Below are 18,570 nucleotides of genomic sequence, written 5' to 3'. Positions count from 1 at the left end.
CAACTTGCATCCTTCCACCCTGAAAACTCCTCAAGCCACTCATCCAAACAGTTCCCCTGTGGTAACACAGCACTGCCACTGCCCCAGGCCTCTGCTCTTGCTTTTCTGCAGCTTCTCCTGCTGCTGACCCCAGAGGCAGCAGAACCACCCAGGAATGTCAGCAGTTCTGTGTGCTTTCAGACCAAGGCTGGATGTTTTCAACATATTCCCTCATTTTCCTGTGAGTAGACTACTGTCTAACATTTCTGGAAAGGCAGCTGGAGGCTCCAGCCAATTTCTATGACACTTTAAAGCTGCACATATGTTTAATATATCTACTACTTCCTTCCCCAGGGCTTCATGCTTCTCTTGCCATTCATCTTTTCATGCTGGATGCATAGAATATGAGTTATCTACAGCATCACTGCCATAACATATGGCACTTCCCAACACCTACATGGCAAATCCATCAGAAGCTGTAACAGCTGCAGGCTGACTCCAGCAGCGTGAACGCTCTACCTGGTGGGAAACAGTCATAAAAAAGAACTTTTCCCATTCAAAATTATGAAAAGGTTGTATAGAAACAGATGCACCTCCCTCTGCTGTTTTCCTGTCTCCAGGAAGAGGTAGGCGTCAATGGAAACAGGAGGGGCTGGCTTGATCTGAGGTGAATGGAAAGAAATGTGGGCTCAAACAGCAGGCCAGGCTGAGATCTGCTGAAGTGGGGGGTCCTTAGCTCTGGAGGAGCAGTGGGGAACTCCATCATCACCCCTCAAATTGCCTGTGGAGAGGGAAGGGAAGCTGAGGGGGGTCCTGCTGGAGCTCACCCTAGGTCAGGGGTGGCTCTGTGTGGCAGAAAAGTCTCTCCTCCAACACGTGCTTTCAAAGAAAGGCTCAGCAGTATTCTGTTGTTCGGTCTCAAGGCAAGTTATTGCAAATTACCTAAAAGATTTTCTTCTTGAGCTGCTGTGGTTTGCTCAGCAGCTCAGGCAGAGCCACACACACCCCTGACATCCTTTCTGACTCCCTTCTTCTCTCCCCGCCCAGGGCTGCTGCTGTCTTTTATATGGTACATTACGTGTTACATGTTTATAGTTTTTCCCCAATGCCTACTACCTATATTAAATGGTGCTTTTCTACTCTAAACCAATCTGTAAGTGCCAACACCACCAAGAACATGGAGGTAAGGAAGAAGAAAGAGGGAGGACAGGACAGGCCCAAATCCCTCCATCTTAAAACTTATGACCCCCATGTACAAAAACAAAACCCCCCTGTACAGCACTCAAAAATTCTTCCCTTTACTTCGTGACTACTTCTACTATCATATCTAAACCTTTGTGACTTCTTGTTCTTCCTTCAAAATTGGTAAATCATTCCATGGTTCAAATCCAAAATCACAGCTGTTTCCAGCTGCCTGCCAGGGTCTCAAATGCTTCTGACCTGGACCTGGAACATCCAAAAATGTCTGAGGGACATTTTGAGTTCCAACAGGGTCCCTGCCCAAAGCTGTAATTACCTCTGCAGCAGGGGGTGTATGAAAGGCTGCCAGTAATAGTGAGCAAGCACAGACTTGGAATGAAAGCAGCAAATGGATGAGGATGCCACAGCTCTCTTGCCACCTTTGAGCAATTCTTTGTCTCTCCTGCTCACCAGAGTGTTGGGAGTGCCTGCCAGGAGTGTGGTGAGAGGGTACAAACACCTTCAGTCACCAGCAGATAATCACAGCTCTGTAACCAGGGCTCAGCTAGAGCCTAAAGCGTTTCATTGATCCTCTTACTTTAGGGCAGTGTTAGTTTATCATACACTTAACATATTTATTTTTGGGTGCTCAAGGGTGGCACAAAAGTAAATGCAAAAAAATAGGGGTTTTTTTGAGAAATACAGACATAATTTGTTTCTCCTGCTCTGCCACAAACCCAAAATAGGTAAATTTACCCAGTTCCATGACCAAGACAAGCTATGTACAGCTACAGACTGCTTTCCTTTTTAACCTGTGCAAAGCTGGCTTCAGGCAATGACTGCCTAGAGCAGTCAATATCCTCCAAATCCACACAAAGGAATGGTTTCCAGGACCAGTTCCAGTAGGAGCCACTTCACAATCACTGTTCTTTGCTGCATCACACCACTGCTGCCAGGATTAGCTCACCTGGATCTCATGCCCTGAGCATTTGATGATGCACAGTGCACTGACAGTGTGGGCAAAGGAGGAGCTGGGGATGAGAACCAGAGATGGGAGGAAGCCCAGAGTGAGGAGGATGAGAAAGGAACTTTGTAAATACAAAGTCTTCCTGTAAAGTACAAAGCCATTTCACCATATGCAGTCTTTAGGGAATATGCACAGTTCTAGGCAACTGGCAGGGGGAAGGGTGACAGCTGAGAAGAAACAAGGCAAGAAAAGTATGCGCAAGGCAAAAGGACTTCAGATATCGGGGAGGTAGCAACAAGATTGTGGAAGATTAAAAATCTTGCTGTTTCTGAAAGGACTGCATTCTGTGCTCTGCTGGGGAGCAGCAGACTGACCCAAACAGTGCAAACCTTTACCATAACCAGACAAACTGTTCCTGGAACTCCACCAGGAAGCTTTGCAGTTGCCTTTGGCAAAACTGCAGGAGACAACGGGGCAGGGCAGCTATCTTATCAAGGCAAGAGCTGCAGGGGGTGGCTAGGCACAGGACTAGGGAAAAATTTGTGCTGCACGCATAAATCTTGAATCCTAGCATTCCTTCCTCAGTAATCAAACAGCAGGCTATATTTAGCTCAACCTAAACAACAACAACAACAACAAAAATAAGAACAGCAGGACTAGTCTTGGCTCTAACAGCTGCCACCAGCTGCTCAGAGGGATACAGGTAAAGTTGATGTCAGATGTAGTTAAATGAGATGGAACAGGGGAGGCAGCTATGCTTGAATTAACAACTTTGGCATTTGGTTAGAGGAATTCTGCGTTTTATGATTTCATGGTTAGCCAGAAGGAGGATCAAATGTCGAGCAGAGGATGAATGGTTTCTACTACAGCAAGGGCAAGGCTATAGTGAACCATGGATAGGCAAACAAGCAGAAGAAAGAGAGGAGGTAACAGACACAAGCAGAGCAAATGTTTGCAAGTCTAGCCCAGGTTCCTGGTGTTCTTTCTCTTTAGTTCTAGCAGGACAAGATCAACAAATGCAGTTTTGAGAAAGGCTGTTGGCTAAAGAGATTATATCTGTGTGCTAAAGCCACAATGCAACTTATTTCAGCAGTGCATGAACCTGGGGCTCTCCCTCTGAATGGGCATCAGCATCATCCACTGAACAGGAGCTTGGGAAGGTAATTTCAATGTAACTGTTTGCTTGCAATATTGCTTGCTCCAAGGGGCACATTTGTATTCTTGTATTATTGTATATTTGTATTGTTGGAGAAGAAATAAAGATAGTGACCTAATTGCTGCTATGGCTTATACACATACATGCACAGTCCCTTCAGAGAAGGTGGAGCTGGTTGAAAAGTGTAAAATCAGAGAATGTAAAAATTTGGAGTGTTTTATGAGTACTTTACCAGCAAAATAGTACAAAATAGTATTTTTTCTTAAATTTTGAAAAATAACAAAATTAATATAGCAGGTGTTAAAGATCACTGAATAACTGCTTAAGCATCTGGTTGTCATTGCCATTCCTAAGAACACAGGGAAAAAAAGGCAGCTGACCTACTATACTAGTGTAAGTGAAAAAAAAAAAAAAAAAAAGGCAAGCAAAAACAAAACTCACAACAGAAAATCCAGTCTCTTTCCACCCACATTTCTGGATTTCAGAGGCACCTTATTATAGTAATCCATACATCAGTTGGTACAGCTTGGACTTTGAAGATCTTGTGGCAGCTTTCCCTGCCTTACTAGCAGAGCTGTGAGCTTGATAACTAATCACTCCTTAATAACTCATGTTTCCTCTGCAGAAGTCCCTGAAATGCAGCTAGTGGGGGAAAATATATGAGCAGGGATTTGTGAAGTAGAAAAATCACTTTGGGCTTCTTTCCCAGTAACCCACAGGTTTTTTTTAAATGCGGGTTGAGGTGACAATGAATGCAGTTCTATTTCCCACACGCCCAGACCTTGCAATTGGGAAGTGATCCCTGGTAGTGTTTTTCAGACATATCCCCAAATAATGAAAACAAAACACAGATTTGTTGAAGGACTCTCTGGTTTGGCTGCTACTTGAATTTTTCTGTAGGAACTTTCAAAACCAGGTATCTTTCTCCCGACTATGTTCCCCCATCCGGGCTTAGACATGGGAAAATAGCATAAGCCAACAGATACAAATATATATCTGCTCAGGACTTTCCCAACTGTGACTCTAAAGTGACTGGAGTACCTGCGATCTTCATTTCTGTGATGGCACAGACTCTTTGTGAGGTGACACTCACTGAAACCACTTTTCTGGTCACCCTTTTGCCCAAAAGGAAGCATCCAAGCTGTTGCTGGATCTAAAGGTGACAACAGCCCTCTGCCCCACATACCTGATTGCACAAGCAATGCTTTGCTTAGAAGCTGATGCAGTTATTGGGGGAAATCTTCAGTATCTTCCCCGTTGCTGAACCTACAGTGGAACCCACACACTTCCATGTCCCATTCCTCAGCTGCACAGCCCATCCAGACAGATGAGAACTGCATCTGCTAGGGGTTGGGCAAACCAGCCCTGTTAACCCAGAAACTCGGAGTGTTCAGCCTGGTACATGCATATCAAAAAAGCATGTTGGATAGCACATGCTGCAGCTGGACATTGTCTCTTTTGGCCAAAATAGAAAGGCTCCTAAGCAGAGGCTCTTTGAGCATCTTAAGTCAACTGAGTTATGAGTTGGAAGAGCATCAGCCATGCAGTGTTATGCCCTGTTTTTCTCCTCTTGGTTCATACATTTTCACTCCTCTTTAGCTTTCTGGACACATACTGTGTCTTGTGGTGACATGAAAGAACAAGGCCTTTAAGTCTTCATTAATTGCTACCACTGTAGTTTTAAAAGGAGCTATTTAGGAAATCCTCAGTTTTGTTACCATAGGACTGAAGCTGTAGGATTCTGTGAGAGAACAACTTAAACAGCAGCATTTAAGTAAATCACTTCAACTTTAATTCTCTGCTCCATCCAAGCTCCTCTTGGCCATAAAGAAATCTAAAGGTTCTCTCCCCTCCTCAGTGCTGCTTCACTCCAGCCCAAATTAGGAGGTACAGCCCTGTTATCTATAGCAGGTTTTAGCAATGTCCCTTCCCACCCACAGAGCACTTCCTCCTCTTCCCGAGTGAAGCAGCTGCAAAGTGCTCCTTGGCTCAGGCAGAGCTCCTCATCTGGTTTTCTTCAGCTTTAAAACAATGTTTATGCAGCTTTTGTACAGCAAGAGCAGGGTGAATGGAGGAGCACCCAGTGCACTGTATGAGAGCAGGTTGGGATGCTTGTACCTGGTGAGTTTGGCCATTACTCAGTGTAACTGATCTGGGGGGACTCCTGTGTGCCTCCTTCTGGGCTAGTTTGCTCTTTTTTTTTCCTATTTGAAAGGTTTAGGTCTGTATTAAGTTAAAAAGGCAAAACAGGACAGGTGAGTTGATTAGCCACTCTGCTGGTTTTCTCCAGCAGGCAGGAGGAGACAAGGCAAGGAAGGAGAACAGTGAAAAGCTGACACTCACACTAGCTATTACCCCCTGTTTGTTTTTTAAACCTTTGAACCGTGGAAACTTGATAAGCAGCAAGAAAGTGGAGTAACGTTTTGTTTTCCCTGGATTTAACTCTTTGGAGATGCTGTCACCGTTCAGATTTGTGAACAGTGTTCTGGATTTCCACCTCATGTTTGGGAGAGTCTTGGGAGAGACTGCTTTGTAGAACAGGGGGTATTTTTCCCTTAAAACAGATGCCTGGCATTAATGGTGAGACTGGGGCGTTCCTCAGCTCTCAGTAATGGTAACAGCTCCAACAGCTTCTGTAGTGCCTGAGGGACAACTTTGGCTCCCCACACGTCCTGAAGCACAACACTTCTTTCTCCACAGCTGCTTTGACTCACTGACCCAAGGTCTGGGTCAGGCAGCAGGACAGGAGCCTCTCCAGGATGTTTCAGAGCATGTCTGGAGCTCCCCAGATGCTGTCAGGTGCTTCAGCCACTTACAGATTAAAAACCTAAAGCCTGGCTCTTCCTCAGCAATAAAGATGAGCCAGGAAAGCAAGCCAGTGACCAGATTTTGGCATGACTTTCTGGCAATTACAGTGGCCCTATTTATCACCCAAAGTCTCCTTTTCATTGCATGTGTGTTCCAGCATTCTGCCTTGTGCTCTTGCTTCTGGAGTCTGGCTTATCTTCCAGCTGTCTGGCCAAGTCTGCTCCCGTAAGCTCTGACCACAGGATCCTGTCCCCACAGCACATGACAAACTGGTCATAGGGACAGGGTAACACTAGCAAAAACACCATCAACACTATTCTAGCAGGGTACTGCCCACCAGACCCAGCTGTCTGGGGGCTGCTTTGTGTCCAGCTCTGTTCCTAGCAAAGGTGTAACAAACAGCACTTCCACAGCTCCCACTGTCCTTACTGTTGGCTACAGGCAAATAGGTATTTTCAGACACCACCCCCCTCACACACAGACACACACACACAAACACACACACTTATTTCTCTGCAGTTGGCCAAGCTGTTGAAACTGGATCCTTTTATGGGAATGTACAAGAGGGGTTTTCATAAGCAAGCTGGAGATTCTGGAAGGCACAGTTGATACTCTGTTCAGGTAGCTGATTGCACTCCATCCATGGCCCTTCCACCCCATTAAATTCACCCTGGTGTGCTGCCCACTTATTTATGCCTTCATTTCCACGCAGAATGGCAAATATGGTCACAGTTAAAAGAGGGGACCTCATTCATATTTGATGTAACATTTCCTTGCATCTCAAAGGGAAAAAAAGGAGAGAGGAGGAAGGCTTCGAAGCACTAGGATGTTTTCATTGGCTTTCTGTTTCTTCTGTCTCCCACCCAGTTCCAGGACTACAGTAACACTTATTTATACTATCCTAGTATATATTAAAGTCTACAAAAAAGGATACAATAGGTAAAAATGGCTTTTGTTGATCCTGTACTGGTGTAGCATTTTAACAGAGCACTTCAAAGGAAATTTTTGTATTTTTTAAATATAAGCTCTCACATATTAAGAATACCAGGGAGAAGGGACTCTTGTAGTGCTGCAGTTTACCTGCAAATACTTCAATGTTCTCTTGCATTATTTTGAATCTAGCGAAAACACTGGAAAACCACAGAAACCATCAACTGAATGTAGGATAAACCAAAAGGGGAACAACTGAAGTTGCAAAACTTAGGTAGGACAGTGAAATATGAATACAAAAGAGGGGATGGGGTAAGGGCAGCAGGGAAGAGGGAAGAGTTTAAACTTAACTTGGTATATTAGCAGTGTTCCCTCAGGCATTCTATTCAAAAAGGTGGAATTTGATCTGCATTGCCTTTGAATAAGCAGTATAATCTCTAAGAACTTCTGCCTCACATGCACCTTTTGTCCTGATAGCTGACAGAACTACTTCACTGATAGTGTTCTGCTAAAATACCTTCAGGGTGAATGTGCTTTTATAAACAACCCATTCCCAAGTTACTGAAGCTGTAATGCATTTATAGGACAGAACCTTGACATGTGTAATATAAAAGTCACTTTGGGGAACTGGAGCTGGTTGATGGCAGCTGAGTCTGGCTTAATGTTCTTACCAGGACATCCTATCTCCTGCCTTCTCTTGTGCAGATTTTTCTCTAAATAAACCAGTATCTTACAGTTCCCAAACTGCCTCAAGAGCATGATTTGGCTCAGTCTCCTCATTTCCTCATCCCTGTGGTGCAAGGACTTGTCAGGATGATCATGGAACTGTCAAGTTAATGGAACACCCCTGAACTACTCGAGAGAGATTGCAAGCCTCACACTCTGCTCCTCACCTCACCAGAGGGAAGGCTGTCTGTGGAAATGGGTTTTTAAAATTTATGCCTCCCTCTTGTGTCTCTGCCGTAGGAACTTGCCAGACTATGTTTATTTCTCAAAAGATCTCTGCAAATACAAACTTTACTCGTGGTGCTGCCTTAGATTGCTGGTAAACATGTAAATCCAGGAGAGCATTGAGAACAAAACTTCTTTGAGTTGCTGAGTCTAAAATGTCCTGTGGAAATCAGCCATAATTACAACTATTATAGAAGTCATCTAATATTTAACAGAAGATAGGGAGCATGATATTCCAAGCCTTCACTGAGCACAAGCTATGAAGAGACAAATTGAATATTACTAATTCTGTTCCACCAGAGAAGAATAGTATTGCCACTCACTCCATGAGAAGTGGGTTTAATTTGGGTTGAGAAGTTTGTTTTGGTGTTGTTTATTGTTGGGATTTTTCTTAAAAAGCACTTTTATTTGGTAGAACCTAGAGAAAACAGCATGAACAGCCAAGGAAGAGAGAATGCCTGGCCTGATCCCAACCTCCCTGACAAGAAGGTAAGAGATGTCCTTTTTTTGAAGAGTTTATCTGCACAGAGAGAGCAAAAAGTTACCCAAAGACAAGCCGAAGAAAAAATCAGGAGTCAGACGTACCTGACTTGCCCACGCCAGCTCGACCGAAGATCGCCAACTTCACTTCTGCACTCTTGGCCATGCTGGAAGGAATGCAGTGGCGGCAAACTCACTCAATTATCAAAAGTGAAGCAGAAGAACTGTTCCCAGCTCCAGCCTTCAGCTTCACCGTGTCATTGTGATGTCAATGCAGAGCCTGAGGAAGAACACCACAAGGATGGAACTGCAAGGAGCCAGGCTCTCCCCTTCCCCTGCCCGCCCCCCTCCTTTTTTCCTTATTTTTAGATAATCCTGATAATTGATGCTATGTTCGTGCTTTAAGCATTGCCGTAACACCACTGACACATTTGGCACTCTGTGCAGAACCTACCATCAGCTTTCTGGCTATTGCTTTGCTTCACACTGGCACTGTAAGATTGCAAATGGTACTTTAGAACTGCAAGCACCCGCCTTGCAAGGCTCCTAATTATTTATTTCTTCCTTTCTCTTTCAGCTAAAATTTCATATATTTACTGTACTTGAATCATATGCAGGGAATTATTTTTTGTAGAATATATTTAATAGCTGTGAGCTCTCACTAGAAGTGCCTGAAGATAGCTATTCTTCCCTTGAGCCCTCCAGCTCCAAAAAGGCTTTAATTACTCAGCAGCAGTTGCCTAAAACCCTCTAAGCCCTTGTACCTTGCTCAGTGCCCTAAACAAATCCATACCCAGAAAGTTCTCTAGGGCTCCTTTTTAAGCTGCCTCAGGTCATACATAAACATTCAGCAAAGTACAGGGTTAGCAGCAGGATGCCAGAGTTTCTGGTACTGAGCTTCGAACTTTGGGAATTATCTATGCTCACAGTTTTGCTGCATGACCTTAAATTTGCTAACCTGGATAGTGAAATCTATAACCATACCTGTCATTGTGGGATGCTTTAAGTTCTAAAGTGAAAACATGGCAATCGTGATGATGATGATGATCCTCAGCCCTGACTAAATAGTCAAATACTCGACCTCCCCTTAAAGCAGGGTAGAACTTTATGTGTAAATGCACCCAGTGACGGGTTTGCTGCTGAGCTGAAGTACTTCGCTTTTGCCATGAATTGTAACAGTGGTGTAGGATGCTTCCCGTGTCAGCAATCTTTGCTCTAAAGCAAAACGCATTTCTAACACGTTATTTGGAAAAAAAAAAAAAAGAAAAAAAGAAAAAAAGAAAAAAAGAAAAAAAGAAAAAAAAGCCGAAGACGTTTTCTATACAAAAAATGCTTGTAAAAAGAAAAAGTAAAGACACTTTACATCGAGAACGACCCCGGTTTATCTCTGATGTCTAAATGCTCCTGATTCCTTTTGCTTGAGAGTAACGGACCACTCTCAGTCTGCAGGGACAGTTAGAGGTACGAACTGTCTCAGGACGACTGGGATACTCGAGGAATGGCACGCCGAAAGCTCCCGGCCGCCCGCACCTCTGCTTCACATTTCCGCGCAGGCAAGTATCGATTCCCCGCCGCCGGCTGCGTCCCTCCGGGCGGCTTTTGCTCCGCACCGCTCCGGGCAGGTGCCGCTCGGCGCAGGGCGGCTCCGCACACCGCGGGCACCGCATCCCCCCTTGTGCCTGCACCCGCAGGGTGCCCCGCTCCGCATCCTCCCTTGTGCCTAGAGAAACCCCGCTCCGCATCCCCGCTCGTGCCTAGAGCAGCCCCGCTCCGCATTCTCCCTTGCGCCCGCACCCGCGGAGCAGCCGCGCTCCGCCCGCCCGGCACTCACCTCTTTGCGCGCTGCTCGGCGGCCCGGCACGGCACGGCCCGGCCCGGCGCGGCCCTGGGCGCTCCCGCCGGCGCAGCGGCGCGGCCGCACAATGCGGAGGGTCCGCCCGCCCCTCCGCCCCTCCGCCCGGCCGCGGCTCCGCAGCGCCCGCCGCGCCCGCGGAGCTGCCGCGCCACCTGCGGGCCGCCGGGCGCAGCCTGCGCCGAGCGGGGGCCACGCGGAGCGGAGCGGAGGGATGCAGAACGGAGAGGGAGAGATGCGAAGCGGGGGGGATGCAGTGCGGAGCGGGGGGGATGCAGAACGCAGAGGGAGGGATGTGGAGCGGGGAGGATGCGGAACGGAGCGGAAGGAAGGGACGCAGAGGGCGGCCGAGGTGGCTCCGTCCCCTCGCGGTATGGTCCCGGGAGCGTAACCCGTGCCCGAGAGGAAGGGACGCAGCCCTGTAATTCGGTGGCGCCGCAGCCTTTAATTATGTGGGGCAGCTGCTGTTCACTTGCCTGGATTCTGGGGAAGCGGGTCCGGCCAAGGCTGCCGCGTAGTTTATTTTAACATCTCGTGCTCTCTCTCCTTCCCTCTCTTAGTGTACCTCAGCAGTGTGCCACCCTGTGCAGAGCCAGGCTCTCCCGTCCCGACACGTGTGACAGCAAAGTGACAGCAGGGCTGCTGCCCTATCAGACTGCTTTGCAGTAGCACCAGCTTTTTACTCAGCTTTTCCTCCCGACTTCTGCACTCGGCTTATGGCAAAAGGAAGTGTTCTGAAATGCTAGGACCGACTTCACCAGACAGTGAATAGTTTATTAAACTATCCAGTAATATAAAGATGCATTAGTAACAGATGTGAACCAAAGCTGGAAAGCACTTTGAGTTCAGTGGATGTTCCTTCTGTTTCTGTTCCAACTCAGACCTGAATGAGATACCACATGAGTAAAAGAAAAACTCTCTCACTGTCTTCCTTCATGCAAAATTAAATAAAAGTTGAATTGGAAAAGATCTTCCATGGTCCAAGTCTTTCTATAGGAGCAAGATAAGTGTTTGGGGGGCCAGGTGGCAGTCCTGAGAAGAAATGAGAACCTAATTCCCTCTAAGAAGTGCCAGTTGGAGGCACTCAGGAGCAGATCTCAAAATAGTTGCATTGCAGACCATGGAAAGGCGAAAAAAATTAGAAGGCAGATATAAAGCAGTAGTGTGGTTTATGCTTTACTTCGTAAAAGCAAAGGCTTTAAGCCTGCTCTCACTGCTTGGTTTGCATAATTTAGAGGGGTTAGCTTTTTCCACCCTCCTAAGAGAGCAACTGATGTGTATTTTGCATCTGGGGAAATGTGTGTTAGTCTCGAGGCCTGACATTTGTTTTGTGTCTATGGAATTCACCCTGCATGGGGCTGTCAAATTAAATATGGTAAGTGGCTTTTCCAAAACAGCAGATAATTTATTGGGCATTATAATCCCAGTGGCCATGCAGTCAGCTTGTGCTAAAGTCTCTTATTGGTGAAGAATTCAGTAAACACTAATCATGGACACAGGCAAAGGTTTCAGAGGGCTGAGACCCAAGACTGGTCCAGGAATGCACCAATTGCCATTTGTTTTCTGTGTACTCTGTTTCATAATGCTGATGAGATTCTGGGGGACTTTTTCCTACCCAAAATGGATTTTGAAAGCCTTAGTCTTTCATCCTGTAGTTCAAAGGCCACCTTGTTTTTGTCATAAGCAATGTTTTTTTTTGGCTGTAGAGGCTGACATAGTGTATTTTCTCCATGGTTTTGCCATCTGTGATAATCAAAAAAATGTTATCCTGGCACCAATATTGAGATCAGTGAGTGAAGTCCATCATGTGGCTGAAGGATGGAGCAGGTTTCTTTTCTGCCTTTCCATTTTATGAAAATTTGAGGGAAGGGAAGCAGTGCTGGGGTCTGATCCCTGGTGGTCTGTGTGTTGTTAGTCTGAATTCAGCCTCATCCAGCAGAAAATGTGGAGAACACTCTTTCCCATCCATCAGAGCCAAGTGTCTTAGATTTCTTCCTTCTGTCTCTTGATGAGTTTCATATAGTGTTTCACAGCTTAATTAATTTTTGAAAATTGCATTTTGGTGTATTTAAAGATATTATTCTTGTTTTACCAGGAGGAGGAGTAATCCCAGCACAAGAAAACAGCTGTGTTATGGGAATTACTGGCTGAAATGAAGCGTACACCTCTTGGTACACTCCTTTTCTGCAGCTGTGGGGGACATATCTAGTTCAGCTCCCTGTTATCCAGACCTGACTGCACCCCTGTTTACTTAGGAAGATGATACCAGTGGTCCACAACAAGAATTTTGGTTCATTTACTGTCTACCCTGTTGTCAGAGTTTTGGACTGCAGCCTGAGCTTTGGACTACCCTTCTTCATCAGAAACTTTGATGGCTGAGGAGCAGATAATAAAATAGGAGTGTGAACATCTTGAAATACCAATGAAGCCGTATGTTCTTAAGTCAAAACAAAATGTGGTTTCAGGATTGATTTTCAGAGGTCCATCCAAGCAGTTACAGTTGACAGAAGCATTTTAGAAAGGCTCACAATTTCAAGTACCACTAAATAATATTTTTTGGGTTTCAAAAATGTATCCAGGTCCTGCCAAAGGCCAGAGAGTTCTTTCTGCCTGGTTTGGAGGTGCTACTTTTTTTAATGCCAAGCACTTCTATTGGCTTATTTTTTCATCTTGGGTGCTTCTGGTGTGTTTTTTGAAGGTGTCTTTTTTTGTGAAAGCCAATGACATTTGATTCCTGAAAGATGGCAGAGAGGACTGGTGTGATACTGCAGGCCTGGCAACTAACATGTGAAGAAGACACGTGAGCAGGAAAGGAGCTGAAGTTGTGGGTTGTTGGTTATTTGGTGGTGTTGTTTTTTGAGTTGTTTTTTTTTTTTTTTCTTTTGAAGCTGGAAATCCCCTTATAGATAGCAATTTTGTAGGTTTCAACAAATTCCAAAAAGAGATTTGGGCAGGGGGTTTGTTGAGATTCATGGAGTCTCTGACTCTTGTGGGACTGAGTGGCATTTCATCTCCTGAGCACCTCTGTGCAACTCAGTCCAAGTGTCTACAAACTGTAGAGCAGATCATGCCACAGGTAGCATGGATGAGAGAGCAGACTCCTCTGGGACAATTCCTGCAGTAAGGAAGGGGCTGTTGAACTCGGGGCTGCTGTCTTGGCTGCTATGGTAGAGAACAGCCCAGATTTGCCATGAGGATTGGTCTAGAACAGAGCAAATCTGGTCAGAGTTGGCATTAAAAAGCAAATCTGTGATTTGGTTTATTTCTCATCCTTCCTTTGAGCCCTTCTGCTGGGAGCTGAGATGTGACTTGATAACTAGTAGGAAAATGTCGCCCTGATTCTTAAGATTTTCTAAAGCCTTCTGAGTTTACATTCTGTTAGAAAACTTTCCCACACATTTTCTATAAACAACATATTGTTTTGCATTCCTTCGTGGGGGTGGAGGAAATTGATGTACTGCTGGTTTGTCCAATGTCTTTGGAGAGGTGGCCCATTCACTCTCCAATCCACTGTCACCTTTGGAAAAGTATAAAAGTTAGAGTCAGAAAATAAACCTTCTTCTTTTTACCTTGCCATTGCAGTGGCTCGCGTAGTGCTTTCTCGTGTCCTATAGCAACAGGAAAACTAGCATGTTAACACTATGTTTGCAGCTATTACTAAAGGTTCACATGGAAGGATTCAGATTGTTTTCTTAATTTTCAGAGAATATCTTCCAAATGTTTTTGTGTTGGCTCTCAGCAATGTACATAAATCTGCTCAGTTACAGTAATCTAGCACAGTGAAAAATAATGCAACTTTGTCATTAAATTATGGATAAGCTTTGCTGTTAGTTTGGCTTGTAGTCAATGTGAAGTATTGCTGGTTTAAATTAATATTGCATTTTCTCATATTTTCCCTGGTAGCTTATGAAATGCTGATTTTATAGTTATGTTTTCTTGAGTGTAAGCTAAGCATTTATAACTTCTTTTCTGCTCCACTTTTTCCTCAATATATAGAAGAAAAATCAAATACACAGTGCAGGCTTTATTCTTTAGAAGTGTTTATTTCTAATGGAATAAATAAGACCACAATCCTGCAAGTATTTATCTGTGTTTAACCTTAGATGGACAGGCTTAATGGAGTGGCCAGAGGAGGCACAGCTTCCCCATCAGTACCACTTGAAGGTGCTATGTGGAGCCACCTGCAGAGCCCAGGCTTCAACATTTTGTCCCATTTGGCTCTGTGAGGTGCCAAAACAGGGCACAGGAGATGAACATGGTATGCTCTTGACAGCACAGTGTGGCTCTCACACGTGCAAATGCCTCTGTCCTAATGCAGACCTTCTGGCTCAGCAGGCATTTGGCACATTTGTGCAGAGAAAGAAATACACAGCTCGGGTTTCTTGCAGTAGCAAGATTTTTATCAGGTATATTTAACAGTGATGCATGAGCAAAGCTGAAAGACTCAGCTCAGTAGCAGCTACTGCCAAGTAGAGGAGGGAGGTATCAGCCCATGTTTTATAACACATGGCCAGCAGATATACTTCATATTGCCCAAGTTAAAATTCTGCTAGCCTTTGTTTCTTCTCACCCTTGAGCAGGTTGCATCCTGAGAGTCTGTCCTTAAAAATGGGCAAGCTGAGTCCTCACTCATAGCCATACACACAGCTGTGACAGCTCTGATCACAGCTTGGTGATGCTGTTACTTGGTTTGCTTTTTTGTTGAGGGTTTGCTCTTCTGGTATTGTTATTTCTCCCTCCACCCTTCGATCACAGAGAGATTGTTTAATAGGTTTTTGTTAATGTCAATTTAATTGCTGTATTATCAAAAAGAAAGCAGGGTGACTCTAACTCTCTTCCACCTATTTTGTACTGACTAAATATCTGCTCACTAAACCTGAACAAGTTCAGTTTCTGCACCAAAGTAAAGTTAAACTAAAAATAAAATCACCTACAAAATGGTCAGCAAATAGGCTAGAACTCTTCTCCTAGAGAAATTTGTGTTATGGCTTTAATAAAGTACATTTCTAGAATTAAAACCCACTGGAAAAAAAAAACGCAACAAATTTTGCAACAAATGTGCAATCTCAGACATTATTAATGAATGAGTTACACTGGTGTGTCATCCTAATTTCTTACAGATGTGTTCATGTTCTTTGAAAGTACCAGTGGAAATCGTCATAAATTCATTTGCTGTTCACACTAATGAATGCTAGCCCTTATTCTCCCTCAGTGGTATTATGATTGCAGTCTGGATTGCTGTAGGGACCCCACTGTAATTCATCATTGCTTCAGTGTTCAAATTCTCTGGTGGAACCAAATATTGGTGTCGACAACATCTGGAGTTTTATGTCTCTCATCTTTTATCTACCTCCTTCCTTCTGTTTAATCAAGAGAATGGGAAGGGGAAATTGCTGCCGTTGTTAATGTCTTCAAGACCCTGAGTGATTTCTGGGAGTTTGGAGCAGCTAGGAAGGAGGGGACACAGGTCTGTCCAAGGAGGTGAGACTGAGGAGCAGCTGCTTGCAGCTCACTGCAGTGCCAGTCGTCATGGCAGGCCTGGAGAGGCTGGAGGGCACTTTTCCATCTTCCATTCTGAATCCAAGCAGTGGCTTTGACAGGGAATGCCCTTTCACAGAAGAGTATCTTGGCAAACATATTCCCTGTTTCCTTCTCTGGGGCCATTTCATGTCCTGTAAAACAGATCTGTACTTGTAACAAGGGGAGACATAGGTGGACGTGGATTTTAAATGGGAATCTTCATCTGTGCATGATCAGATCCTGACTTCTTTCCTACCCAAATCCTTCAGATGCAAGTCCACTCTCAGGGCCAGGGTTTAAATGAGCTCAGGAATACACTGCCAGGTAAATCTTGAGTGTGGGATGCTCCTTAACTTAGGGTGGGTCTGTCTTTACAGTGTGTGACAATAACACTGCTTTGTGGGAGTGTGACCTTGGCCCAAGAGACATTTTGATGTTTATAAATTCTCCAGAGATGTGCTTTCCCCTGTCCTGTCTGCTGTGCTTGGAAGGGGCTCACATAAAGAAAATTCATCATCCTCCTTTGAGTCTAGCCCTTAAAATTCCTCCTTGCCATAATACCTAACATGAACTTGATAAATGTTTCTCTGCAAATATATTATGACCACTGCCTATTGCGCTAAGGAATATTTTACAATCTTTGTCCTTCTCCATCTATTCAAATCCACCAGCTGTCTTCCAGGGCTGGGAGTGTGTTGTGGTGGCGAATCAACCTTTGTGCAGCCAAGTGCTCTGCAGCTGGAATGGCCTCTGTACAATTCATGTCACTGGGATGGTGACACCTCTGAAGAAAAAGTAGTAAATACACTTTTCAGTCAAGTACTGGATGGTCTGCTATCCATCAGTCCTGCAAACTCAAATCTGGTTCACTTCTGGGGTCTGTTGGGGGCTCTCCTTCCCTGTGTGCTTGGATTATGTAATTATTCCTTAAAATATATTCCTTCTCTTTGGTGCTGTTTTAGAGAATGATACACTGGGATTAATATTGCCAATTTTCTCCATAATATTTTTTAAAAGAAAAAACCCAACTATTGGAATACTTGAAATGTTAGTGACATCCAAATACTTTCTTAGAACTATCCCTGAATTTATTATGTGTAAGGTGATCAAGGAATTTAGGAGCCTCAGATTCCTCTCTGTCCAGGGCACAGCTGGTGAAGGTAATCAGCTCTTCCAGAATTAGGAAAGAGCTGTAGCTGGTAACAGATGCTGAGCATTTCTGTGCTGCTCCGTGACTGTAGGACACGAGGTGATGGTGCTGGTGGATCATACATCCTCATCTGGAAATCATTATTGCTGATTTATGTAGCTTTTGGGTACTAATTACTGTTACTCTTTCTGGGAACTGGTCTCTGAGAATTTGTATATGCCCTTGAAGTTTGAGGCATCAACAAAGACCTTTAGGCACCACTTGTAAATGAAGGATTAATAAACCAACATAAGTTTCTTAGGACAGAAGCAGTCAGAGCTTCCCTCCAGTGAAAGGGAAGAAAATGTTAAAAAATTGATGTTACAAGCCCCAATTTCCCAGCATGTTATCCTGTGAGGTGGAGAAACTCTGAAAGGACCTATTTTAAAAGACAACTAGTAATGCCAGATTTTCAGAATCTTTTAAGCACATGTTGAATTTGAAGGGGTTCAATAAAAAGCAGTAATTAAATCTGCAGGAAAAAAAAACCAAAACAACAAACTAAAATTAAGACTCTAGTCCTTTACCCAGGGTTCCCATCATCATAGAAACACAAAACCCATAGAAAACAGTGTAACATTTTTATGGAGATTAACTAAATAAGCAGTCACTAGTTTATTTAAACTGTTCATTATTTCAGTATCCACTGATGGTACAATTGCAGGAACACAATGAAGTGTACTCCTTAAGAAACACTATTCTCTAATGCCTGTGCTATACCCTTAATTAGTAGGGAATCATCCATAATAAAATGTACTTTAAAAATTCATTAAATGTTTTGGGATGTAGTTGGGGAAAAGATTAAAAGAATAAATGTTCCATTTTTAAATACTTAAAAGTAATACTTAAAATTAGTTGAATTTTTTTTTTTTTTTTTTGTTTTGGGTTCAGTTAGAAATATAAATTCTACAGGAAACTTATAATTTATAATGATGAATATAGCTGCCATATTCTTGCATGGCTAAAGAACATGCTGTCCAATGGTACATTGTTTTTTTCATTTGTTACTTGAATGTTCTGTCTCAGGAATGAAGTAGCACTTTTTCTCCATTCACACAAGATTGCAGTTCAGCCTCTTAATGCATACAGGTGCAGAGCAAATGGGCACTGGGAAACAATATATCAAATGAAATAGCTTAGTTATAAGAATTCTATAATATTTTGGCCAGTATGGATGAAATTTTTTCCAAACTGTGAAATCTTAAACAAAAAAGACCAGTACATTTTCCACAGCCAAGATGATTTCTGTTTATATATTCTATTTCCATCTGGTAAAGGAAAGAGTTCATCTGAAGAATATCCTTGTAGAAAAGGATGAAAGATTAAGACTTTTCTGTTGTTTTCCATACTGAAACACCAAAACAGCAGCTCACTGCTGACCTTGAGCCAAAACAAGGAGATGGACGAGGTGATAGCTCTTTTTGGTGAAGAGAGTAGAAATGGTTTCAGGTGTTACTGCTAACAAAAGTTCACCCATTGCTAACACAAACATCTTGGTAAAAAAGTGTTGAAAGGTATTTGCATTCTAAATTTTTTGATGTATGCTTCGGAAGTCTTTA

General features: G+C 43.8%; 1 protein-coding gene across 2 annotated transcripts in view; it reads right to left on the bottom strand.

Annotated features, from left to right (window-relative positions):
* RERG (RAS like estrogen regulated growth inhibitor) overlaps positions 1–10,915 on the bottom strand; it is a 96,257-nt gene extending 85,342 nt beyond the window's left edge. The window contains exons 1-2 of one of the 2 annotated variants that reach the window (XM_077783266.1): positions 10,779–10,915; positions 8,556–8,730 (exon numbers count right to left, since the gene is read on the bottom strand). In XM_077783266.1, the coding sequence (XP_077639392.1) occupies positions 8,556–8,616 (61 nt within the window). In that variant the 5' untranslated portion in view covers positions 8,617–8,730; positions 10,779–10,915. Of the gene's footprint in view, positions 1–8,555; positions 8,731–10,281; positions 10,365–10,778 lie in introns of those variants that run through there. The other variant, XM_021535173.2, reaches the window with a different exon arrangement.
* Positions 10,916–18,570: the final 7,655 nt, after the last annotated feature.

Source organism: Lonchura striata, chromosome 5, assembly GCF_046129695.1.
Source record: "Lonchura striata isolate bLonStr1 chromosome 5, bLonStr1.mat, whole genome shotgun sequence".
NCBI classification, from domain to species: domain Eukaryota; kingdom Metazoa; phylum Chordata; class Aves; order Passeriformes; family Estrildidae; genus Lonchura; species Lonchura striata.
Note: the sequence above shows the minus strand (reverse complement) of the source record. Positions and strands in the feature narration are given on the sequence as shown.